At 49.7% G+C, this 24,632-nt stretch overlaps 1 protein-coding gene across 2 annotated transcripts in view; it reads left to right on the top strand.

Moving 5' to 3' along the window:
• Window positions 1-24,632, top strand: part of Exosc10 (exosome component 10) — a 25,090-nt gene extending 458 nt beyond the window's left edge. The window contains exons 2-25 of one of the 2 annotated variants that reach the window (XM_005404005.1): window positions 2,078-2,214; window positions 4,779-4,902; window positions 6,586-6,690; window positions 6,964-7,129; window positions 7,316-7,430; window positions 9,012-9,087; window positions 9,298-9,408; window positions 9,609-9,752; window positions 10,145-10,335; window positions 11,638-11,794; window positions 11,962-12,110; window positions 12,281-12,331; window positions 13,149-13,260; window positions 16,299-16,349; window positions 16,489-16,567; window positions 16,664-16,770; window positions 18,809-18,904; window positions 19,089-19,163; window positions 20,697-20,784; window positions 21,412-21,485; window positions 22,393-22,564; window positions 23,240-23,301; window positions 23,825-23,901; window positions 24,502-24,632. In XM_005404005.1, the coding sequence (XP_005404062.1) occupies window positions 2,078-2,214; window positions 4,779-4,902; window positions 6,586-6,690; window positions 6,964-7,129; window positions 7,316-7,430; window positions 9,012-9,087; window positions 9,298-9,408; window positions 9,609-9,752; window positions 10,145-10,335; window positions 11,638-11,794; window positions 11,962-12,110; window positions 12,281-12,331; window positions 13,149-13,260; window positions 16,299-16,349; window positions 16,489-16,567; window positions 16,664-16,770; window positions 18,809-18,904; window positions 19,089-19,163; window positions 20,697-20,784; window positions 21,412-21,485; window positions 22,393-22,564; window positions 23,240-23,301; window positions 23,825-23,901; window positions 24,502-24,532 (2,550 nt within the window). In that variant the 3' untranslated portion in view covers window positions 24,533-24,632. Of the gene's footprint in view, window positions 1-2,077; window positions 2,215-4,778; window positions 4,903-6,585; window positions 6,691-6,963; window positions 7,130-7,315; window positions 7,431-9,011; window positions 9,088-9,297; window positions 9,409-9,608; window positions 9,753-10,144; window positions 10,336-11,637; window positions 11,795-11,961; window positions 12,111-12,280; window positions 12,332-13,148; window positions 13,261-16,298; window positions 16,350-16,488; window positions 16,568-16,663; window positions 16,771-18,808; window positions 18,905-19,088; window positions 19,164-20,696; window positions 20,785-21,411; window positions 21,486-22,392; window positions 22,565-23,239; window positions 23,902-24,501 lie in introns of both variants that reach the window. The other variant, XR_263942.2, reaches the window with a different exon arrangement.

Raw genomic sequence — 24,632 nt, forward strand, 5'->3', positions numbered from 1 at the left:
GAGCCGGCTGGCCAGCTCCCGGGAGGGGTGGGCTGCGGCGCGCGTTCCACGCCGGGCCGCCGCGCTTCCCGCCCCCGTCGCGCTGCTCCTCCGGGACGCTCGGTGCTCTGTGGTCAGGCTGCGGGGTTAAACGTCACCTGTCACCGCTGCCGCCGAGTGCCTCTCCTCCAGGCGTCAAGGCACATTCGTCACTACATCCTTGAAACCCACAGGGTGCATTGAAACTATTTGTAAGACGTAGGTTAAATATGAACAAACGTAGACCGAGCTTCAGTCTGGCATGGTGGCACACGCCTGTAATCCCAGCGCTGGGGAGGCTGAGGCAGCGGGATCGCCGTGAGTTGGAGGCCAGCCTGGGTTACATAGTGAGACTCTATCTCCAAAGAAAAAAGACTTGAAAGAAATTTGTGAAGGGGCTGGGGATTTAGCTCAGCGGCACAGCGCCTGCCCGGCAAGCGCAAGGTCGTGAGTTCGATCCCCAGTACCGGAAAAAAACCAAAAAGAAAGAAATTTGCGAAAACTCAACTCACAGTATATCTCATTTGTACTGTTATTTAGTTGGCTCTGAGTAGTTCGTAGACTGGCAAGCCGTACCCTTGATTGCGGTGACATGCTTACAGGCCTCCGTATTACCATATCATGACTTAATTCCTTACCTCTCTTTTCATGTTTTTTTCCTTGGGAAACATTTTTTTTTTTTTTTTTTTTTTGTCTCGGTTTGGGGTTTGTTTGGTTTTCTTTTTCTTTTTCTTTTGTCTTTTTGAGGCAGAGTTTCCCTGTGCAGTTCAGGCTGGCCTCAAACTCAGTGATCCTGCTCCCCCAGCCTCCCCAAGTTTTGGGATTACAGGTTTGTGCCACCCCACCCGGCTCTTGGGAAACATTTATTCACAGAACTGACTGTGCTGTCATTTGGTCTTCAGGTGACCTCCATCCTTTACAATGAAAGCCACTTTTTTTTCCTCATTACTCCACAATGTAAACAGCGAACTACTTGGTATTTGCTGAATCCAGTGTTATAAATTGGTCATCCAAAGTGTCTAGAGTATGCTTGTATTGTTTTTAGATGTGTATCAAGATAAAATCATAGGGCCAAGGATTTAGCTCAGTGGCTCAATGCCTGGCAAGCACAAGGTCCTGAGTTCGAGGCCAGGTACCCCACCAAAAAATCACAAAGGTACAGTAAATTTCTATAGAGAGCTCAGGGATCTGAACTTGAGTCATAATATTAGCATTCATGTGGCAGGCACTGTTCTACATGGTTCCACTACCTTGCTGAATTTTCGCAACATGTAGGGTTTGCAGTTTTTATTATGCCCTTTTTTTGAGGGCAAAAGTAAATAAATGAAATAGCTTGCTGAAAATGTCATTTCAAGACTGGAGATGTAGTTCAGTGGTTAGATTACTGCCCTGCAGGCATGAGGCTCTGGGTTTAATTCCTAGCACTGCAAAGTCTAAGTTCACAGGTAGCAGAGCCAAGATTTGAATTCAGGTCATTTTAAATGTTAGTTGTATTATGTAGTCATGCACTGTGTAATGATGTTTTTGGTTAATGATAGACCACCCATAGGGTAGTGCTCCCACAGTTTACATGGCCAAGGATATCGGAACCATTTTATTTTTTTATTTTTTTATTTTTTTCTGGTACCGGGAATTGAACTCACGACCCCGTGCTTGCCAGGCAGGCGCTGTGCCGCTGAGCTAAATCCCCAGCCCCTATAACCATTTTAGTGTGTGTATGCTCTATGCTCACATGATTTCAGAATCACTTGATGTATTTCTCAGAACATATGCTAGTTATCAAGGAACACGGGACTGCGTATGTATTTTTCTTTCTCCTTGCTCTTCCAAAGATGGAAGCCCCAAACTTGGTTTTGTGCTCACCATTGAATCCTCAGGGCTGAAAAGGGCTTGGGGGTGAGTCACAAGAAATGAAATGTGTTGGATGGATGAATAAGTGAAGACCTTTATTGTCTAGCACCGCATATGCTATATACAAGGTATAGTAGGTCTTCAAAACAGTGATTTACTGAAGGAAGATCCGTGTTTAAAATGTACCCTCTTTCCTTGGTTTTGACAGTTTGCTCTTGGGTCGGTGGTGGCAGTCACCAAGGCGTCTGGAGGCCTGCCACAGTTTGGTGACGAGTATGACTTTTACCGAAGTTTTCCTGGCTTCCAGGCGTTTTGTGAAACACAGGGGGACAGGTTGCTCCAGTGGTAAGTACCATGTATTCTTTTTTTTTGCCTTTTGGAGACAGGGTCTTGCTATGTAGTTCAGCCTTGCCTTGAGCTCACTTTGTAGCCCAGGCTGGTCTCCAACTCGCAAACATCTTCCTGTCTCAGCCACCCAAATGCTGGGATTACAGGTGAGTGCTGGGATTACAGGTGAGTGCTGGGATTACAGATGAGTGCTGGGATTACAGGCAAGTGCTGGGATTACAGGCAAGTGCTGGGATTAGAGGCATGTGCCACCACGCCCAGCTTCTTTTCTTAAATTAGTGAAAGAAATGAAACTAAAGAGGTGAATAATTTTTTTCACCTCTTTATATGTTAGCGAAAGAAATGAAAATAAAGAGGAAAAAAAAAAGGTGACTGGGCATGGTGGCACAAACCTATAATCATAGCACTCAAGAGGCTGAAGCAGGAGGATCACTGTGAACTCAAGGCCAGTCTGAACTACATAGTGAGACCTTATCTCAGAAAACCAAAACAAAACAAAACAACTGAAAATAAAGGTATTAGGACAGATAATACATAAACGTTAATTTTAACTGTTACATGACAGGATTAGATCTCCCATGTTAAATAATTAATGCTGCTGGGCTTGGTGGCACATGCTTGGAATCCTAGTATTCTTGGGGGCTGAGTCAGCAGAGGATTGACAGTTTGAGCTCAGGGCCAGGGATATAGCTCAGCGGTGCAGCGCCTGCCTGGCAAGCATGAGGTCCTGAGTTCAATTTCCGGTACCCCTGCGCCCCAAAAAGAGAAAGTTTTGGCTCAGTATGATGGGCAGTTTAATGAAATCTTAACCTCTAAATAGAAAAGGGCTTAGATGTAGCTCAGTGCAAAGGCCATGGGTTCAGTCCCTGGTATTGGGGGATAAAATGCAGAGTCCCATTTTTTAGATAGTGTCATATGGTTTTTTTAGAATTTAAGGAAGCTTTGAGGTGTTTGGGTTTTTTTTGTCTTTTTGAAACAGGGTCTTGCTATGCAGTTCAGGCTGGCTTTGAGCTCACTTTGTAGCCCAAGCTGGTCTTGAACTCGCAAAGATCCTCCTACCTCAGCCTCCTGAGTGCTGGGATTACAGGCATGCGCCACCACGCACAGCTTATATCTTCAATTAACAGAGGAATAATGGATGCATGTTTATTATTATGTGTTTCCTACAACAACCATTGAGAATAGTTAATGATTATTCAGTAGGTCACTCAGGTATAGTTCTATTTATTTTCTTTAGAAGCCACTTTGAAGATACCAAAGTATAGTACAACTATTGATAATCTACCTCTTTTGTCTGTAACTCACTATTTGTCTATTTGTTTTCCTGAGAAACTATCTTGTAGATAACAATATGTAAAACAATAACCATTGATAATTTCCTGCCACTTTGTAATTTGGTAAGCCCCCCCTAGTATTATGTTATCCTTCTTTTACTCTTTAAAATAAAAAAAAATTTTTAAAAACTTACAGAGGAGTAAAGTCTTAGTAAGATGTAGTAAATTGCACAAGGCTACACCATTAGCAGTATTACTTACCTTTTTTTGGTTTTTTTTGAGACAGCATCTGAGTGTGTAGTACATGCTGGCCTTAAACTCACAGCAACCCTCCTGCCTCAGCCTCCCAAGTGCTGGGACTACTGTGCACCACCACACTCTGCCTACTTACTTTTAAAAACTTTTAAAATCAAAAATCGTATTTTTCTTGTTTACATTCATCTTTGCCGGGCTGGGGATTTAGCTCAGTGGCACAGTGCCTACCTGGCAAGCGCAAGGTTGTGAGTTCAATTCCTGGTACCAGAAAAAAAAAAAAAAAACAACAACAACAACAACAAAAAATACATTCATCTTTGCCATTGCCGTATAGGCAGTGTTTGTTTTTGGTGCTGGGGATGGAGCCCCAGGCCTTGAGCAGGCCAAGAACAGGCTCTACCCCTGAGCTCCGTGCCCAGCCCTCAGGCATTGGGGTTGTTTTGTTTTGTTCATTTGGGTTTTTTGGCTATTTTTTTTTTAAGAGAAAAAAAAAATTAAAAACTATACACAATTTCAAAACAACACGATAGGAAATTAACAACGGTTATTGCATGTTGTTATCTTCAAAGTAGTTGCTCAGATTACAAAATATAGGCGTGTAAGATTGATCAAACAATATAAGCACTACGTGTTCCTTTCAATGAATAGAAATTAGTTGTACAATTGTATTAGCTATCTTGTGTGTGTGTATATGTATATTTTTCTCTCCCTTCTTTTCTCCTTTCCCCATTCCAGTTGTTCTTTCCTTTTGAGCCGTTTCTTTCCCTTTCACAATATCTGCTGTACCTTTTGCATCTTACTTACTCTTTCAGTTTCTTACACTAGAGAGACAATACGATGTTTACACATGTGCATATACTCCTAAGTGAAATAAACCAGGCATTGGTTTTTAAAGGTTGCTGTAGGGTATAGGTTTCATTAGGTTGATCAAAAAATATTGGGAGTGGTCTGAGCCAGCCATGTAAGTTTTCCCCCATATTCTCAGCAAATGAAATAAAGGCCCCCAGACTGACGGTGCGTTTCCTTTCTCAGCATGAGTAGGGTGATGCAGTATCATGGGTGTCGGAGCAACATTAAGGACCGAAGCAAAGCGACTGAGTTGGAGGACAAGTTCGATTTGCTAGTTGATACCAACGATGTGATTCTAGAGAGAGTGGTGAGTACTTCACCACACACTTGCATGAACTAACAAACAGAGCTTTTTATATTAAAATCTAAAGAGAAATCCAAGCACTTTATACAAGTACCGCACACTAACAAGTTGCGCCACTGGAGCTTCGCCACGCAGTTTAGAAAATGAAAAAGAAATGAGTTTAGCATTTCGTACCAGGCATAACCTCCCCTTCTTCCAGTAACTGGCATCTTTTTGCTTGAAAGTAACTGCAGTTGTCTTCAGAATATCAGTGCTCTTAAAAAAAAAGTTGGGTGTTGTGGCACACATCTGTAATCGCAGCACTCAGGAGGCTGAGGCAGGAGGATCACTGCAAGTTAAGGCCAGCCTGGGTTACATAAGAAGTTCAAGACCAGCTAGAACTACATAGCAAGACACTATCTTAAAAAAAAAAAAAAAATTCCTATAGAAGCCTATTTAAGTGTCTGCTTACAAATCTACCTTTCTAATGTGCAAATTTGGTTTGTATTAGAAGAGGCCTCTGTACCAGCCCAGCCAAAACTTAGTCCATTCTTACTGCTATTCACAGTGTGCCGAACACCCCACCCCACAGGATGGAAGGAGTACTGTATTATCCTGTCTAGCTTATCTTCAACCTATTCCTTACTCTATAGCAGAACATTACTTACAGAATTAAACAGGTCATCCAGAATAAATCTAATCTTCTACCAGTGACAGTCCTGGAGATAGTGAAATTGTGCTCTTCCTTCCTGTGAAGTCATCTCTGCTCAGTCTGATGCCCAACACATTGTTTTACTGGATTCTTCTGTCATCTTATTTCAAGTCCAGGGACAGTGTCCTCTCTCACTGGTGTGCGCTTCCGTTGGTAGTACCCAAAACTGACCCTCCACATCTGCAGACTAATCAGGCCTACCTCTGTGCTCATTCTAAATACTCTGCTGCTTCAGTTTTCCCTCAGTGCCAGGAATGAAGCCTGGTGCCTTGTGCATTGCTAGGCAGGCACGCTGTCACGAGCCACATGCCCAGCACGTCTATGGCTGAGCTTAATGTAGTTAATCTTCTACCTTTACTTTATTGCCACATCACACTGTTAAATCATGTTTGAGTTTTCAGCCCAGTTCTCAGCTGTAGTCAGTCATATTTGGGAGTGATTATTGCTCTGCCTGCCCTTAAGCACATGTTTATTACTTGGTATCACTTTCTAATTGCCACTCATATAGTGATGCGCACTTTTTTGTGATGTTTTGGTTTCTTTGTTTTTTGAGACACCGTCTTGCTGTGTAGCTCAGGCTGGCCTTGAACACACTATGTAGCCCAGGCTGGTCTCAGACTCATGATGATCCTCCTGCCTCAGCCTCCCAGTTGCTGGGTTTACATGTACAAAAACACACCCAGCCTAGTGATACACTTTTTTAAATAATTTTTTTAACAAGAATTAAGATGTTTTATGTATATGTACCAACTCCCCACAAGGAATGTAGTCATTAGGTAATGTAAACATACACTAATAAAACAAAAATTAAAAATTTTTAATTTTTTGTAACAAATACATTTCTGATGTACGGCATGATTTGATACAATCAGTGATCCATTCATCTGTATGTATAGTCTTACACATAAGTCTGTAAATGTATTTTTTTTAATGTCAAGTGATTAGCTTTGTTAACCTTAAGGAAAGCAGTTACCTAATGCCTTCCCTCCTTTCAGGGTATTTTACTGGACGAAGCGTCGGGTGTGAATAAGCATCAGCAGCCGGTCCTCCCTGCAGGCCTCGAGGTCCCCAAAACAGTAGTGTCCAGCTGGAACCGGAAGGTGAGGGTGGCATTGCGGGCTAACTAGAGCTCCTTCCTGTTGCGAGCCTTACGGCAGAGCTTCGGCCATTCTAATTGGCATTTCTGTTTGCACTTCCTGGACACAGAACTGGCACTGCCTGCTCTAGCTTCTTCTCGTAAACACAGTGCAGTCTGAGTCAGGGAATGGGTCTTAGAATGAGGCTGTTGTCTCCTTGGAAGACAGAAATTGCAGTTTGCTTTTCTAATTCATCAAGTTGCTATGTTAAAACATATTTGTATACATTGATCATAGGCAGGAGAATATGGCAAAAAAGCCAAATCCGAAACCTTCCGGCTGCTTCATGCCAAAAATATCATCCGGCCTCAGCTCAAGTTCCGAGAGAAGATCGACAATTCCAACACGCCGTTTCTCCCTAAGATCTTCATCAAGCCCAATGCCCAGAAGCCCCTCCCTCAGGGTGAGCAGCGCTGCCCCTGTTTGTGTTGGAGTCTGTCCTCCAGCCTGCTGCAAAAGGCAGCCTAGAGCAGGACGGTCTCTGCCTGTCTCCTGTCTTCAGAGGGAGTCAGGTACCCCTCCAAAGCTGGGAAAGACGGGAAGGTGTGCATCCTTTTTTTGATGATATTGTCACTGCTTGGGTCTCCAGTTCTCTCTAAGGAAAGGCGGGAACGCCCCCAGGACCGGCCTGAGGACTTGGATGTGCCCCCTGCCCTGGCAGATTTCATCCATCAGCAGCGAACGCAGCAGATTGAGCAGGACATGTAAGTGCTGGGGTCTGAGCTCTCTGCCCACCTTCCAGCCCCATTTGCACTTGGTTTCTTCCCTTTTATAGAATGTACAGACAGAGCCTGAGGAGCAGGGCTTTTACCTCGTCTCCCGCGGGCCGTGGCTGAGCCTCCTGCTGTGCTCTCGGGGCCTGCACAGCACTGCCCCAGGAGGAGGAGCTCACTAACAAATTCAGCATGAAGAGGGGTTTTTCACTGCAGCATGAGCATCATGGGACAACTTTGCTTAAAATAGACAAATAGCCTGGGGGTGTGGTTCAGTGGCGGAGTGTGTGCTTAGCATGGCAAGCCCTGGGTTTGCTACCCAGAACCACCACCGAAAGTAAAAGATGGACTTCAGTGTAGTGATGAAAGCGGGTTAGACCTGCTGGCGCTGGCCGTCTTCTCCGTTTGGTCCATCCACTCGTGCACCCGTTCCTTCGGCTGCCTCCGCTTCGGAAGGCCACAGGCCAGGCGCTAGGAAAGGAGAGGCACTGAAGGGTGGTGCCTATCTCACGGGACTCACCGAAGAGTCAGGACTGTTTTGTTCTAGTTTCCCTCTTTTCGTAGTACTGGGGATTGAACCCAGGACCTTTGCACTGTTTTACATCCCTAGCTCATTTTCATTTTTCATTTTGAGAGAGGGTCTCACAAAGTTGCTCAGGCTCGGCTCCAACTTGTAGTTCTCTTGCTTCGGCCTCCTAGAGTGCTAGGATAACGGGTGTGCACCACTGCACTCAGCTCAGACTTGGGGTTTTTATGGAAATACAGGAAAGAGGGACAAAAAAACTTAACATTTAGCGCCTGGCCAACTCAAATATTTGCACGTCTTTCTAACTTTACAAACTTGATACTGCACACCATAAGGCATTGTACATTTTTATTTATTTATTTGTTTATTTATTTATTTGAGACAGGGTCTTGCTAGGTAGTGAAATGATCTAGTTCATACTGCCTAGATCTTGCCTCAGCCTCCCAAATGCTGGCATTACACATGTGCGTGCTGTGCCCAACTCATTTTACCATGTTTATATTATCTACAGCATCATCCGTACAGTGTTTTGCAAATAAATATTCAAATGTTTGTAAAGCTGCAGGGCCTGGTAAAGCATGCCAGCACTTAGGAGGCTGAACCAGGAGGATCACTGAGTTCAAGGCCAGTTTGAATCTCCTAGGGAGACCCTATCTCAAAAAACCAAAAACAGGACGGGCATGGTGTAGGGGGTAATCAGGTATCAACTGATTTATTTGATGCACTCGAATAAATACTGCAATTGTGATGCTTTTTTTTTTTTTTTGGTCTTTTTGAGACAGGGTCTCACTATGCAGTTCAGGCTGGCCTTGAGCTCATTTTGTAGCCCAGGCTGGTCTCAAACTCACAGCGATCCTCCTGCATCAGCCTCCCGAGTGCTGGGATTACAGGTGTGCACCGCCATGCCTGATACAATGCTTTATATTATAAAGAGGTTTTCATAACAACCTGTCTTTCCTCACTTGTTTTTACAAACTGGATTAGAGTGGGTGTTTCTCCTATGAATCATGGAATTAAGAAGATCTCTGTTTTATTTATTCATTCAGGTTTGCACATCCTTATCAGTATGAACTGGATCACTTTACTCCACCAGACTCGGTGCTTCAAAAGCCACAACCCCAGGTTAGTGCCCCCGCCTTAGTTTAAGGTTATCTGCGGAGCCTGAAGAAGGAAGTCAGTCAATTATTTGCTGTAACTTTACCACTCCTTGAGTGTCTTTAAAGTAGAACGGTATGGCTTGATGTTTCTTGGTTGCATAATTCACTGTGTACTTCAGCGGCGGTGGTTTTGAAGGTCACCTTTTTCTCACTGTGCTGTGCTTTCTCACTCCAGTTATACAGACCTGTAGAAGAAACTCCCTGCCACTTTGTGTCCTCCCTGGACGGACTTGTGGAACTCAACGAGAAGCTCCTGAATTGTGAAGCATTTGCTGTAGACTTGGAGGTATCTTGTAATTGAACTAGAGTGTGGACTTCTTACATTTTCTATGAGTTCACCTACTTGAGAAATATAAAACTAGCACTGATTTCACCTGTTTCTTTGTTAATAGTTAATCGTGTAGCTTTCCTCTAGCTGACTTCTCCAGGTCGGTCGAGGAAAGCCTAGTGATGTCATTTTCCCACTCCCTTTTGTACCCGTGTTAGCACCACTCTTACAGAAGCTTCCTAGGACTGACCTGCCTGATGCAGATTTCCACCCGCACAGAAGACTTCATTGTGGACACCCTGGAGCTTCGCAGCGACATGTACATTCTCAACGAGAGCCTCACCAACCCTGCCATCGTGAAGGTCAGCCAGCCCTTCCCAGTACCTGCCTCCACATGCTAATTGCTAGTCTGTAAACGCTGTGGGAACAGCTCAGCTGTAGCTCATTACCACCAGAAACGTGGTAAATCATCAGGCTGAGCACTGCAGCCATCAGCATTGCTTGGACTTAGAGACACTGTTGGAGCTAATCGTGCTACTTCCCCAGACTTTTGGCTGGTAGCAGTTTCAGCCCTTAACTGTGTACAATTAGGAGGACAGATGAAGGCTGTAGCCCAAATTAAGCATTTAAAACTGTATATGTCTCGCTGTCATACTGCTTCCATTTCTAGTGTTCCAATAAGCTGGAGATACAGTTAACTCAGAGACGAGCGCCTCCTTCTGTGGAGTACAGCATGGCTTTGGTGTCGTTTCAGGTCTTCCATGGTGCCGATTCCGACATCGAGTGGCTGCAGAAGGACTTTGGGTTGTACGTGGTGAACATGTTCGATACCCATCAGGCCGCACGCCTTCTCAACCTGGGCAGGCACTCGCTTGACCACCTGCTGAGGCTGTACTGTGGCGTGGAGTCCAACAAGCAGTACCAGCTGGCAGACTGGAGGATACGGTTAGCTGCACTTGAGGAGGAGGCGTGGGTGGCAAAGAAAGCCGGGCAGTCGTTAATGTCTCAGCACGGAGCCCGGGCTCAGGCTGCAGCCCTGTTTGACCTGGGGATGCACGGCGCCAGGCTTCTCTGCAGGTGTTCTCTGCAGCACAAAAGCAATAGGAAACTTCAGGGTGGTGATGTGCAGTTTACATGGGGCTGACTGATGTACTCAGCCTGCTGGGAAGATGTGCCGTGTCCAGTGGCCTTGGGCAGCTCGGCTCTCTGGCAGGAGTGGTTGGATGTGTGCGAGAAGCTGAGTGCACTGTGCCTTCGGGTTGGCATTTGCGTTTGTTGTCGCACAGGCCAGTCACAGTCTCGGGAAGCCTTGCCCGGCTGAGCACTTTCAGGGACAGGCTGCCTCCATGGGCTGCAGGGTCACGTGAACACGTCACCAGGCTTTTCTCCAGCTCCACAAGCCAGGCTTTCTAAATAGCAGAAATGAAAAGAAGCCACATGTGGTAGCACACACCTGTAATCCCAGCACTCTGGGAGGTTGAAGGAGGAGGTTCAAGCCCAGCCTGGGCAGCTTTGTGCCTTAGTGCAACCCTGTATTAAAATAGAAAAAATTTAAAGGGTTTGGGATGTAGCTGAGTGCGAAAAGCCTAGGTTCAGTGCAAAGAACTAGTAGTAGTAGTAGAAACTCGAAATATAACAGGGCCAGGTGCAGTGGTATGCACTTGAAATACCAGTAACTTGGGAGGCTGAGGCAGGAAGATCACAAGTTCCAACCCATTCTGGGCAACTTAGTGAGACCTTGTCTCAAAATTTAAAAATTTTACAGGGATGGGGAAGTAGCTCAGCACTCCCTAGGTTCAATCCCCAGTACATGGGTGGGTGGGGTGGGTGGAGGGAGAGTCCAAATACAAGAAGAAAATGTATTAATTTTCTGAAAATCAGTCCCTGCTGTTGAGCCCTTCCCCTGGACTGAGTTCTTCAGAGGTGTTCCGTGTCATCCTCACAGCAGCCTGTGAAATGCTTGTCACCATGTCACAAGGGAGGCCAGTGACACTCAGGTTGAGGAACTTGCCCAAGATCAGACAAGTAGAGCTTGGGGCCTCATTCTAACCATATCATTACCCTGCCTTCCCCTCCGCCAGCTGTCGTAGTAACAGTTTGGTGTAGGAAATGCCCTTGCGGCCAGAGTACTAGCTGTGAGAGAATCACTGATATCAGGTGGCTCCAGAAAGTCCTAGCACCCACCAGTGGGTGGGATCGCTGTCCGTGGGACAGTTGCTGAAGCCACATCCCACGCTGCAATTTCAGGCCCCTGCCAGAGGAAATGTTCAGCTACGCCCGGGACGACACCCACTATCTGCTGTACATCTATGACAAGATGCGGCTGGAGCTCTGGGAGCGAGGCAACGAGCAGCCTGCCCAGCTGCAGGCGGTGTGGCAGCGGAGCAGGGATATCTGTCTCAAGGTACAGCCTGCAGCGCCGCACAAACCCCAGCACACGAGCTGCCCGTGTCTGACTAGGGTCTGGTTCCCACCTTTGCTCCTTAGATCTGTGACAAGAGCCAAATGTTTTCGGGAGCCCAGGGAACAATTTCGATTCCACTCACCTTGAATGTTCTCTGGGTTTTGCAGAAATTCGTCAAACCGATCTTCACTGACGAGTCCTATCTTGAACTGTACCGGAAGCAAAAGAAGCATCTCAACTCGCAGCAGCTGACAGCTTTCCAGCTGCTGTTTGCCTGGAGGGACAAAACAGCTCGCACGGAGGACGAGAGCTACGGGTAAAGGACTTGAGAATCCTTAACACTTGCTTCTGGGCTAAGCAGATGTGGTAACAGGGGAGCGGGACTTTTTCCCTTTGGCCGTGAAGGCTGGTTGTTGCCCCCATGTTGTAGCACTGAATGGAACTTGCTGGCTGAATTTCACGTGGTCCTGTTGTGTTTGCTTCCAGATACGTTCTGCCAAACCACATGATGCTCAAGATAGCTGAGGAGCTGCCTAAGTGAGTCTAAGGGCTGAGTCTGACCTCCGCCGTACACCTCCTGTCCTTCAGTTCAGGCTTTGCTGACTTCTCTTCCTCAGGCTGTGTTCTCAGAGAAGATTAGCCCTCTAGGCTCAGAAGGTAGAAGTCCAAGAAGTCCCGCACGTCAGCCCAAGGGCTGCCTTGCGAGCACTGACACCTGTGAAGTGAGAAGTCCTGGTGACTGTGCCTTAATGAAGTTCGGTGTCAGTCTCCGAGCCTCTGGCAGCCACTTAGGGAGGAAACCTCTCCAGTTCTCTCATCTGTACTTTTCTCAAGTGGAGGGCTGGTGATCTTAAGCATTTTGTGACATGAGTTGAAGCATAAGTAGGAACCGTATCTGCAGTCTGTTGGGACCTGAGTTCCTGCATAAGCAGGAACCGTATCTGCGGGCCGGAGGACCAGCAGGGCTGCTTGCTCATCTCCAGCCCCGCCTGTTGCACAGTCAGGCTGAGAGCCTGGTGCACCCAAGCTCATGGGCGGTGGCTGCCCAGGGCCTGCCTTGACACAGTCTGTCTTCTGGGTCTGCAGCTTAGCCGTGGAGCTCTTCCCTGTGCAGTCATTATCCTTTTTTCTCTTTTTTTTTTCCCCCAGTACTGGGGATTGCACCCAGGGCCTTCACACTGAACTGCGTCCCAGCCCTTTTTATTTTTTACATATTTTGAAACAGGCTCTCGCGGAGTCACTATGTTCCCAGGTTGGGCTCACACTTAGGATCCTCCCACCGCAGCCTCTCAGGAGCTCAGGCACTCTTGTGGGCTGTGCTTCTGTAGTGAATTGAGTGTGTTCTTGTCTCCAGGGAACCGCAGGGCATCATAGCTTGCTGCAACCCAGTACCGCCTCTTGTACGGCAGCAGATCAATGAGATGCACCTTCTAATCCGGCAGGCTCGAGAGATGCCCCTGCTCAAGGTAAGAAGCCAGTGCTTCTGCTCCAAGGCCCTGACCCACAGGCCAGTTCTTTCTGCTCACACTTTCCTCGTGGTCTCCTGTGTTCCTGAGCTGCTCTCCATCCTAAACAACCTATACGAGGCAAAAATTTGGAAATCCAGTGAATGGGTCTTCGTCAGCTTATACTGGGTGGGGGGCTGGGGTTGAACCAGCAGCCTTGTGCATGCTGTACTACTGAGCTGCATCCCCAGCCCCTTCGTTTTCTTTATGATGGTCAGGAGTTAAAACTCATCCTCGTACTTTATGACCTTATTGATGGTGCAGCGAACATCTAGTAACTGGGCCAGTCAGCTGTTTCAACAAAGCAGTTAGGGTGAGAGTGAGGTGGAGGTAGGTTCTCAGCACAGGGCGCGTGCCTTGGAAGCCTGGCAGCAGGCCACGAAGGAAGCAAGTGCCGAGCGCACGTGGTGGTCACAGAGTGGAAGGGAGAGATGCAGGGAGCGTCAGAAGAGGGGCCGTGGTAACGGGTGGTGGAAAGGGCTGCCACTCGGTTTGGGGCACTAAATACTGTTGCAGTCCTTCCCAGACAGCAAATGGGTTTGAAGAGAATGAAGGTGGAGTCCAGGACCATTTACCGTACGTGTTTCTTGTTCTGTTTTGTTGTATTGAGCCCTGAACCCAGGGCCTTCACACTAAGCTGTTTCCCCAGCGCTGTTTTTGAGACACAGTCTGGCTGAGCTGCCTACGCTGGGCTTGAATTTACAATCCTTCTGGACGGCTGGGATTGCAAGCGTGTGCCAGCATGCACAGCCAGCTCACTCCAAATTGAAAGCCCAGGTGAGAGGGAAGTGATGAGAACCATGGATAGAGTCAGGAATTCAAGAAGGGCTGGCTTTGTGAAGGAGATGCTGAAGTTCAGACAAGTTTACATGAAAGTGGGGCATGTCACTGACAATTCAGATACATGTCTGAGTGTGTAATGCATCGGAAGGTGCACAAGTGCCTGTGCTATGCAGGTGATGCAGAGGGTAATACTAGCTTTGCATGTTTTCATTGAGGTGGGTTTTTTTTAAGAGAAAATAAATAAAAATTTCAAAACAAGATAATAGGAGGGTAACAATGGTTAATACATTACATATTGTTATCTTTAAGTTAGTTACTCAGGGTACAAGATATCATTTAATTGCTGAAACAATATTACTACAAACTTTTTTTTCAATGAACTAAAAGAAAGTAGTAGTGTAACTATCTTAACTATTTTTTTATATATATTTTTTTGCCTTTCGGTTTTCCCTTCTTTTCTCCATTCCCCCATTCCAGTTTCTCTTTCCTTTTGAAGTTTCTTCCCATTTTATAATATTGTGTATTTTGGATCTTATTTACTCTTTCAGTTTCTCACACTAGGGAGACAATACAGTGTTTACACATGGACATCTGGTTTATTTCACTTATGAATATGGTCTCAGGTTTCATCCATTTACCTAGATAAGTTTCCAGTTCATCCTTCTTTATGGATGTGTAATACTCCGTTGTATAAAAAGACCACATCTTTTTTCATTCCTCGATTGATGGACATTTGGCTTATTTCCAAGATTTAGCTATTACAAATTGTGCTGCTGTAAACATGGATGCACATACATTGCTGTGTTCTATATCTGGGAAGATACCCAGAAGGGGAATAGCCGGGTCAGATGGGACCTCCAATCCTAGTTTTTTGAGGAATACCCACACTGATTTCCACAGTGGTTGCACCAGTCTACATTCCCACCAACAATGTAGAAAGGTTCCTTTTTCCACACAGCCCAGCCACCATTTGTTATTGGTTGATTTCTTTCTTTCCGGGGTGGGATGGAATCTCAGTGTTGAATTAATTTGCATCTCTCGAATGACCAGTGATGTTGAACATTTTTTCATATATTTATTTGCTGTTTGTATTTCTTTATCTGAGAAGCATGTATTCATCTCAGATGCCCATTTTTGAACTGGGTCTTTAAATTTGGGAGGTCTGGTTTTTTTTAGTTCTTTATATGTTCTCAATAGTAATCTTTTGTCTGAGGAACAGCTGACAAACCTTTTTCCCACACTGGGTTGTATTGAGATCTTTTTGTTTTGTTTAAATATGTTAGTTGGCTTTGCTTCCCATTATGCAACTGGGCAACATTTTATTTCATAAAATAGAGTAAGTGTTCAGTTGGTTTGTGTTTTAATGGAACAGTTTTTCTTTTTTCTTTTTTTTGGTTGGGGGAGTACTGGGGACTGAATGCAGGGCCTTGCTCTTACAAGGTAGGTGCTGGACCGCTGAGCTGCATCTAGCCCTTACTGCAATAATTCTAAGCAGTTTGGTTCAGTAGTAGTATTGGTAGGTGATAAGGCATATTTGTAATTGTTTGAAAAATTATTGACCCAGAAAGCCAAAATCAAAGAATCATCTGAGAAATAGACATTGTGGCACTGCCTATAATCCCAACACTCAGGAGGCCACAGCAGGAGGATCACTGTAAATTTGAGACCAGCCTGGGCTACATAGTGAGAACCTGTCTCAAGAAAACAAGCAAAAAGGGGCTGGGGATTTAGCTCAGTGGCGCAGTACCTGCCTGGCAAGCGCGAGGTCATGAGTTCGATTCCCAGTACCAGGGGAAAAAAAGAAAAAGAAAAAGAAAACAAGCAAAAGAAAAGAATCATCTGATAATAAAGATATCTGCAGTCTTTCGGGCAGAAAGAAATGTTAACATGTCTTCCTGGGCTGGGGTGTAGCTCAGCGGTACAGTGCTTGCCCATTGTGTGCAAGGAATCGTGAGGTTCTTTGCTGTGTACCGCCGAAGGAAAACCAGGTCTTCCCTAGCTATGTAGTTTGTCCAGGTAGAGCTTGTGGCTGCTGGAGAAGGTCCTCCCTCCTGGCTCTGGAATCATGTCAGGCGCGGAAGTGAGAACAGGAGGAGGGGAGGGGAGGGCGTCTCAGGCTCTTTGAGGGGCTCCTCATGGTGCAGCGCAGTCTGCAGGGAGAACCCCTTGTCGTTGAGTTTGAACAGTCTTCCTCAATCGCCTCCTTTCTTCCCTAGTCTGAGACTACAGCTGGAGTGAAGAAGAGCGGACCACGGCCCGGTGTTGAGGTAGAGTGCCGCCCTGGCGGGTGGGGTGAGCGGGCACAGATGGGCCCAACAGGCCTGGCTAGCTCTGAGTGTACCGGCTGAGTGCTCTTGGCTTGCATGCAAGTCTTACATGTGGCTCGCTGGCTCCTCTTTGATACAGAGGCTGGAGAATGTTCTCTTTGGACCTCACGACTGCTCTCACGCCCCTCCGGATAGCTACCCAGTCACCCCCGCTGCTGGTAAGGTGGGGGCCTCCCTGTGGATGCCGAAGGAGGTGGGCCACCGCCTGGGCCGACAGCTTGCAGCTCTGAGCTTGCCGACTCCCACACCTCCAGGGCCCGTGCCAGCGCGGAAGCAGGCAAGCCTCTTTGCTGACCCGAAAGAGGAGACTCCGCTGGACACCCAGTGCCTTCTCGCCAAAGCTGTCGTCACCGTACTCAGCGTGAGTATGGGAAAGCTCCGCTGAGGCGCAGAGACAGATCCTTGGGTCTGTGGGGTTTACCCCGCAGGCTGAGGGGCCGGGCTGCAGCTTGGTGGAGCACTTGCTGGCACATGAGGCCCTGGTGCCTGCCCCAGACCATAGCAGGGAAAGGGCTCTGGCTGGAGGGTTGCACACACCTCTGACACCGTGGCAGAGGGAAAACTGCAGCATGGGGAGCGGCGTGGAGAAGCGAGCACTCGGGGGAGGCTCCTCCTATGAGCACTGTGTGTGAAGCAGCCTTCAAGGGATGGTTGCTTGGAGGGAGGAGGGTGTGGGCTGAGGTGGCAGAGCAGCGGTTTCAGGCAGCCACAGCAGAGGGACGGTCCTTGGGGCTCCGCAAGGGCAGTGAGTCTCTGTGTGCTAAACACGGAGCCAGGCTGCGTGTGCCTGACCGCATCCGGCACCAGCTACAGGTGCTTTTGGGGAAGACTGTCATTAGTGACTGCCCATCCTGGAGAACTTGCTGGCTCACGGGCTGGGCGAGGCTCCTGGGATGTGCACAGGGCTGCAACAGCACCTTCCTGTCTGTCCCCGTCCGGCTACCGGGGATCAGAACTCTGGGCTCCTTGCAAAAGGAAGGCCTGAGTGCATCCACCGGGCAGGACAGCTTCATACTGAAGTAAGCAGAGATGAAAGGAAAGCACACTGGTGAAGGTCTGAGGACTATAGACTTCGAGAAAGCGGGGAGGTGATTTTCAGAAAGAGCTGAGAAACAAGAATATTACCCATCTTAGATAAGAGCAGGTGTCAGGCATACTGAATGCTTGGATGATAAAGCCGCACAGAGCCATGAGCCGAGCTGCAGACTAATAACCCCATTACCAGGAGACTGAAGCAGGAAGATTACAAGTTCGAGGCCATAGTGGATAACTTAGTTGGACCTTGTCTCAAGTAAAAATAATAAATAAATAAATAAATAAATAAATATCAAAGTAAAAATAAAAAATGTGAGGCAGAGGGCTCAAACCCCAATACCAGAAGCATATAATTTTAAAAAGCTGAGATACAGAAGCTATAGGATTAAAATCACAGCCATCTCATCGTCCCAGTGTTGAGGGGGATGGAATGTCACCCGCAGGATGTGCTGGCTTGGACTTCATACGCATTTCTAAGTTAATCACATGAATTTAGGTTGGGTCTTGCTTCCACCATTCATAAGAAGAGATGGGGAAGTAGTTCACAGCTACGTGTGCCCGGCCCTGGCCTCAGTCCCAAGCACTGCAGAAACAAATACCCTCGCCTGGGAGTGTAGCTCAGTAGCTGAGCACTTGCCTAGTACGTGTGAGGGCCTGGGGTCAATGCCTAGCACCACCACCACCGTGTAGGAGCTTTAGGGTTTGGGTGTTTCTGTTTTTTTGCTTCTGGTCCTGGAGATTGAACTCAGAGCCTTAGCACTGAGCTACATTCCCTTTTTTATTTTTTATTTTGAGCCAAGGTCTTGCTAAGACAATGAATTCCCCCAGCTGCGCTCACTTTCAATCTTTTTGCCTCAGCCTCCTAAGCACCGGGTTAACAGCCATCAGGAGATTCAGCAGTGAAGGCTGTTGATACAAACTGCAGGCACAGACACAGCCCTGCTGGGTTCTGATACAAGGGAACACAACCGCAGATTGAGCAAACATTGCACACATTTTAGGGAAGGACACTGTTACAGATTCCGTTCATTCCCCAGAAAGATATATACTGTTAAATTTCAGGCATCAGTTAAGGCCTCAAGCAGATCTGAGTTTAAATCCCTATTCTACTACACTAGCCAAAGGCTCTGAAAGATTTCCATGACCTCTCCAAGCCTCAGTACGCAGCTGTCAGGTGGTGAGAGCGGCGGGCACAGTGGCACAGACATGTACATGCTGCACCTGACTGCCGTCACGGGCACAGGGCCTTGTCCACAGGAGAGCTTCGGAGAGCGTAGCCACCGATGTCGGCATTACTCTTACGGGCCAGGCTTGCATGCTGGTGTCACAACACGATCGTGATCGGTTTTCGTCTGTCCCTGCAGGAACCCAGTGCTGAGGAGAATGGAAAGACTCCACTAACGGTCGCACAGAAAAAGGCCCAGAACATCATGGAGTCCTTTGAAAACCCATTCAGGATGGTGAGTAGCTGCTGTGCATCCCCACAGGTTCCTGAGCTCCCTGTGCCTCTTACCGAGGAGCAACAGCAAGTCTCTGGAGAGGGCAGGCCCGGGTCCCGGGGGTCCAGGCGTCCCTGGTGTCCAGGTGGGCCTCGGTTAGCCGCCTGAAGGGCCTCAGCCGTTTCTGTGGTGTTCCCTTGTGCAGTTCCTGCCTTCGCTAGAACACCGGGCCCACATCTCCCAGGCAGCAAAGCTCGATCCGTCCTCGAAAATCTATGAAGTAAGTGGGCTCGACACCCTTTCTAGAGTGACTTTCTAAGGAAAGGGGACGTCTTACTTCTTTGAACCAGGTTTCTGTCTTAGCCAGGCTGCATGTGGGGGAGCCTGTGTGGTCCCTGAACGCGAAGGAAGAAGCCTGCTTCAGCATTGCTTTGGGGAGGGGCAGAGCCTGGGCCAGGCTCCCAGAAGTGCTTGGAAGCCTTGTAGGAGACAGGTTTGGGGCCTGGCATGTGTGAGATCCGTCTCCAGCCCTGGGGGAGAGAAAGGGTTGTGTTGTGGTTTTAATTGAGGTTTGTTTATGTGTAATAAAATGCGCAAACCCTAAATGCACGACTTGATGCGTTTCTGCTGTGTATGTCACTTCGAAGCTCCTAGAGCCAACAACTTGAGTATTCTGTTTTGTTTCATTTTAGTTTTTTGAAACAGGGTCTTGCTGTGTAGTTCAGGCTGGCTTTTGAACTGTGTATCCCAGGCTGGCCTCAAGTACACAGCAGTCTTCCTGTCTCAGCCTCCCAAATGCTGGGATGACAGGCAGGCAGCATCATGTGAGCCCAGTTCCAGCAGCTTGAGTTTTGAACACCTTGTCTTCCATCCTTGGATTTGTCCTCAGCTCTGTGCATTCGAATGCCCTTCCCTTGGGTCCCTGCCCGGTTGGGAGCCAGCACGGTGCCAGGAAGCCTTCTTCCTCCCTGTAGGAAGGGTGGTGACCAGGGTGGCAGGTGTGGCTGTGTCACTCAGCGACACCTTGACCGGCCTGGGCCCTGGTGCTGAGGGTCAGCTCTGTGTTCCCGAAATGAGTGGGGGTCTGCCTTCCCCCCACGCCCGGCCGGGGCATTTGACAGCTGCTCATCCCTTCCTTGCTCCTTGCAGATCACCCCGATATGCTCCACTGCCAGAGCTGAAAGTGGGTGCTAGAGGAACACACTGACTGGGGATGGTCCCTCCTCGAGTCCCAGCTCCTCCATTTACTGAGCGTGTGCCTTGGGCAAGTTACCCAGCCTCCCCAGCCCGTTTCCTCATCTCTGTTTTATTTTTTTTAATTGGTGGTGCTGCTGGGGGTTGATCCCAGCCCTTCACACTGAGCTGTATCCCCAGCCCTTGTATTATTTTTTTATCTTGAGAGCGAGAGTCCCACTAAGTTGCTAAATTGTCTAGGCTGGGCTCTAACGTGCCAGTCTTCCCGCTTCAGCCTCCCCAGTGCTCCCAGTACAGGCAGGTGTCACCACGCCCAGCTTCCTCCACTCCTAAGGGAAGGGGGGGTGGCGCCATTGTGGGGGTTAGAGAGGAGGGTGAGTGAGATGCTGGGCGTGAAAATCTCCAGCCCAGTGCCCAGAACACAGCTATACTTGTTCTCCTCAAAAGGATCTTACAAACAAAGCCAGCGGATCGGCTTGTGTGACCTTGGGTTTGGAACTGGTGGCCAAGAATGTGTGTAGCTACTAGCTTAGAGAGCCCGCCGCTGCCCTGTCACATACTCAGGCACTGCCAGGTGACAAGGTTCTGGAGTTTTTTGTTGTGTCTATTTTCATTACAGATCAGCAACCGTTGGAAGCTGGCCAGCCAAGTACAAGTACAAAAAGAAGCTAAAGAAACTGCCAAGAAGAAGGCAGCTGAGCAAACAGGTATCTGTGACTTCCCTGTGAACGCAGCATGCTTGTTACAGGCAGCCCTTGCCGATGACATCATTGGGCCACAGGCGAGAATCGGCAGGGAGCAGCCCTGGCTCCGGGCGCGCCTGCTGCTGAGGAGTGGTGGGCGGCGAACAGCAAATGCTGTGCAGGAGATGCCGTGCAGGGAGAGGGTGCTGAGGCTTGGGGGCGATGGCTGCTGCTTCTAGAAGTACTGAGGAAGCGCCTGAGTAGTGTAACGTTGAGCAGAACCCGCCCACCATCAGGGGAAGCGCCAGTCCCGTGCCCCGGTGGAGCGTGCTGGGCAGGGAGCGGGTGGGAAGGAGCTGTCAGCCTGAGTGCATTCTGCAGTGAGGACGGCACCAAGTTGGATGTGGCAGATGAGAGGGCACGCAGCCCCCGCCACAGAGCGTCCAGTCCTGAGCAGCTGTAGGAGGAGTTGTCCTCTGCCGAGCCAGCTCGAGGGGACAGGTTCTGGGTTAGCCCTAGTATAGACAGTCATGACCCCCCGAACACGCGGGGAACAAAGAGGTGTGGCGGGGCCCCAGATCATGCATGCAGGTGGAGTCGGGAGGACACCGGTGCTTGGGGCCCAGCTCTATAGACGCTTGTGTCCTGCAGCCACCCGGGAACAGGCCAAGGAAGAGTACAGAGCCACCGTGGAGCAGGCCATCTCGGTGCGACAGCAGGCTGCGGTACGTGCTGGCTTCTCTGCAGAAGCAGGATATCCCTGCTCGTGCTCAGGGCGAGGTCGCCCTGCGGTTCAGGCAAAGTGTTCCCTGTCCTGCACTCAGGCTGGCTCACCAGTGCCTGCCCCGTCTCCCTCCCCAAGCTGACACTGCCTCTGCCCCAGAAGAGCTCTCCCTAGATGTGTTCATCTGCTGTGTTTATCAGCTGTGGCCTGGTAACAGGGCCCTGTCTCCTGTCCCCCCACCCCAGAACGCTTAGGAATTCTTTTGGGGCTTTCCTGAGACAGAGTCTCGCTGTGTAGTTCAGGCTGCCCCTGAACGCACAGTAATCATCCTGCCTCAGCCTCCTGAGTGCTGGGACTGTAGGTGTACACCACCATACACAGCTAACCCTACCTTTTTCGTGTGTGTGCCGGGAATCGAACTCAGGACCTTGCACTTGCCAGGCAGGTGCCTGTGCCACTGAGCTATACCTCCGGCTCCCTACCTCTCTTAAGTGGCTGATGTCACTGTCCAGTTAGGAACTTGTGCCAGCTGGGACTGGCAGGAACTTGCAGCTTGCTCAGCCACAGCCCCTCTGTGCACACTGTACTTCCTGATGTTCATGTGACACGAGACCAAGTCCCCAGCTGATACAGGTTGATCTGAGATGCCCCCTGAGCACCAGCACGGCACCGCAGGTGTAAGACTGCAACCTCATCGATGCACAGAAGCATCAGACAGATTGCATGAAAGACCTCAGCCTGTTGTGAGGAGCGTAGGAAACAATGGAATTTTTGCGTTCGGGCTTGGGTTCCATCCCAGCATTGCTCATCACGTTACGCGGTATAGGGTTGTCCCTGTCGCAGAGGCAGCAGGGTCTTCTCCTCTCACAAATTCCTGTGCGTCCTCCCTGGGCACGCTCACCCTGCAGCTAGAAAACGCTGCCAAGAAGAGAGAGCGCACGACAAGTGACCCAAGGACCACAGAACAGAAACAGGAGAAGAAGCGACTCAAGACTTCCAAGAAGCCGAAGGACCCAGCTCCACCCGTGGGAGAGTTCACTCCCTATGACTACAGCCGGACGGACTTCAAGGCTTTCGCTGGTGAGGAGCAGACTAGGGCTGCGAGGGGCACACGTGGCCCAGGGAGCGGGAGGGAGGTCGCGGTTAGGCTCAGCCCGGCGCTGACTGACGACATGGCCAGAGGCCCCTGTCCTCCCTGGAGAGGTGAGGAGCCACTGCGGTGGCTCAGCCAGCTGTCCTCCGTACGGCCGGGGGGTTCAGCCCCTTCACTGTCACTGTGCCCAGGAGCACGTCCTTCCTGCACCCCCAGCACACAGTGAGGGCTTGGGTGTTGAAAGCCCCAAAGCCCCCGGGGCCTGTCCTGCGGCTGCTGCCAGGGAAGCCCCACTGCCCGAAGGCACACGTGGCACCCCCGACAGCAGCCCGCAGAGCAGGACAGCCGCGGAGCAGTGGGGGCGCAGGCCAGGACGAGCTGCACAGGGGCTTTATCAGAGCAGTGCTTCAGGCTGGGTCTCCAGCCCTGGTGTCTCCAGCCCAAGGTGTCAGAGCTCCTTGATGAGAAAGCACCTTCCCGCAGCAGTCATCTGCGAGACGTGACCTGATCTCAGGCCACTGAGGGCCGCTAGGAACGAAACACATACCTGTGTGTTGTCATACAGGGGGTGGCCAGTGGCCTTCTGGGCCCCTGTCACACCGAGCCTGCTGTAAGTGGCAACTCAAGTGATGTGATCTCCGGTCCCGTCTCTTACCTTTCAGCAGATGGCAAATCCAGACCTTCCTCCCAGTTTGACCCGAGTAAGCAGGCTGCAGCTGGCAAGGTAGGAAGTGCAGCGGAAGGGCTGAAGGCAGCTCCACGCAGAGCACTTGCTCGGCTCAGCGTGCTAGTGCAGGCCCTCGGCGCTGGTCCCCAGCCCTGCAAAATGAGCGGAAACGGAAACGTCGCGCAGCGTCCCCGCGTGCCGGCTGTGCTGCTGTCTGACCTCGCGCGGCGATGGGTCCAGGGTTCCCTTTCCTGCGCGTGTCTTCCCCGACCCAGGCAGAACCCATCAGCTGGCCCAGCAGAGGAAAAACCAGGAGCTGTCAGAGCTGGCGTGCAGTTTCAAAGGAGTTACTGTTGACTCCTGTGGGAATCCAAGTCGCAGGCAGAGCTCTCCCTCGCGTGTGCCCCACCAGGGTCCGTGCCAGGACCTGTTCCGCCTCTCGGCCTCCCCTCCTGATGGGCGGAGGTGGCAGCTGCAGAAACCCGCAGTGCACCCCCTGCCCGTGTCTCCAGGATCAGCTGGCGGGTTAGGAAGCTTCCGTGTCCGCTTCTTGTCAGCTTAATGGTTCTTATTGTTTCAGAAATGCATTACAGCCAAAAAAGTGAAACAGTCAGTGGGGAACAAAAGCATGTCCTTCCCAGCGGGCAAGTCAGACAGGTATGCGGTCTCAGCCGGCCTCCCCGGGCCAGCAGGAAGGGCCCCGCCTCACTTTGGGGAACAACAGCAGAGGAGAGACCCTCCTTCTTACTTTGAAACGGCGGGGTGGGAGGGGGAGATTTGTTCTGTGCTGCCGGTCACACGGCCCCTCAGGGAATCGCAGGATCAAGTCCCCGAGCTCTTTCCTCCTGCGTTTCCTGGGTCACCTCAGAGCGCACAGGTGTGAAATCTTCCTAGACCCGCCTGTTTCTTAGGAATGGGAAAACAGATCAGCCCATGTGGGTTGTCCCTGTTGCTGAGGAGTGTTCTCGCAGCGGGCCGAAATGCTCACACTAGAGCAGATCCTGGGTGAGGCCTGCCCGAGGCTCAGCGTGAGGGCGCTCTGCCGCCTCAGCCCAGCTGCGGGCCGTGGCGCTGCACCCCCTTCCCCCGACGGGCCCTGCTCCGGACGCCTGAGTGTGGGCCGCCGCCACTGTGCGCTCGGTCCTTCGGACCCTGAGCAAACCGCCCCCCTCACTCCTGTGCTGTGGAGGACTGAGCGCAGGACTGAGCGCGCCACCGCACAGGCAGGAAGTAACTCATCCTGTGTTGTCCCCGCAGAGGCTTCAGGCACAGCTGGCCAAAGAGATAGTGCTGGAAGAGACCTTGGAACCCGGGGCCTGGGGTGCCAGTGTGGTGCTGGTTTTGTACAGACTTGTTTTTAAATCATTAAAACTAATCCTGTGAAGAAA

This window comes from Chinchilla lanigera, unplaced genomic scaffold, assembly GCF_000276665.1.
Source record: "Chinchilla lanigera isolate Chin_1 unplaced genomic scaffold, ChiLan1.0 scaffold00085, whole genome shotgun sequence".
Classification (NCBI taxonomy): domain Eukaryota; kingdom Metazoa; phylum Chordata; class Mammalia; order Rodentia; family Chinchillidae; genus Chinchilla; species Chinchilla lanigera.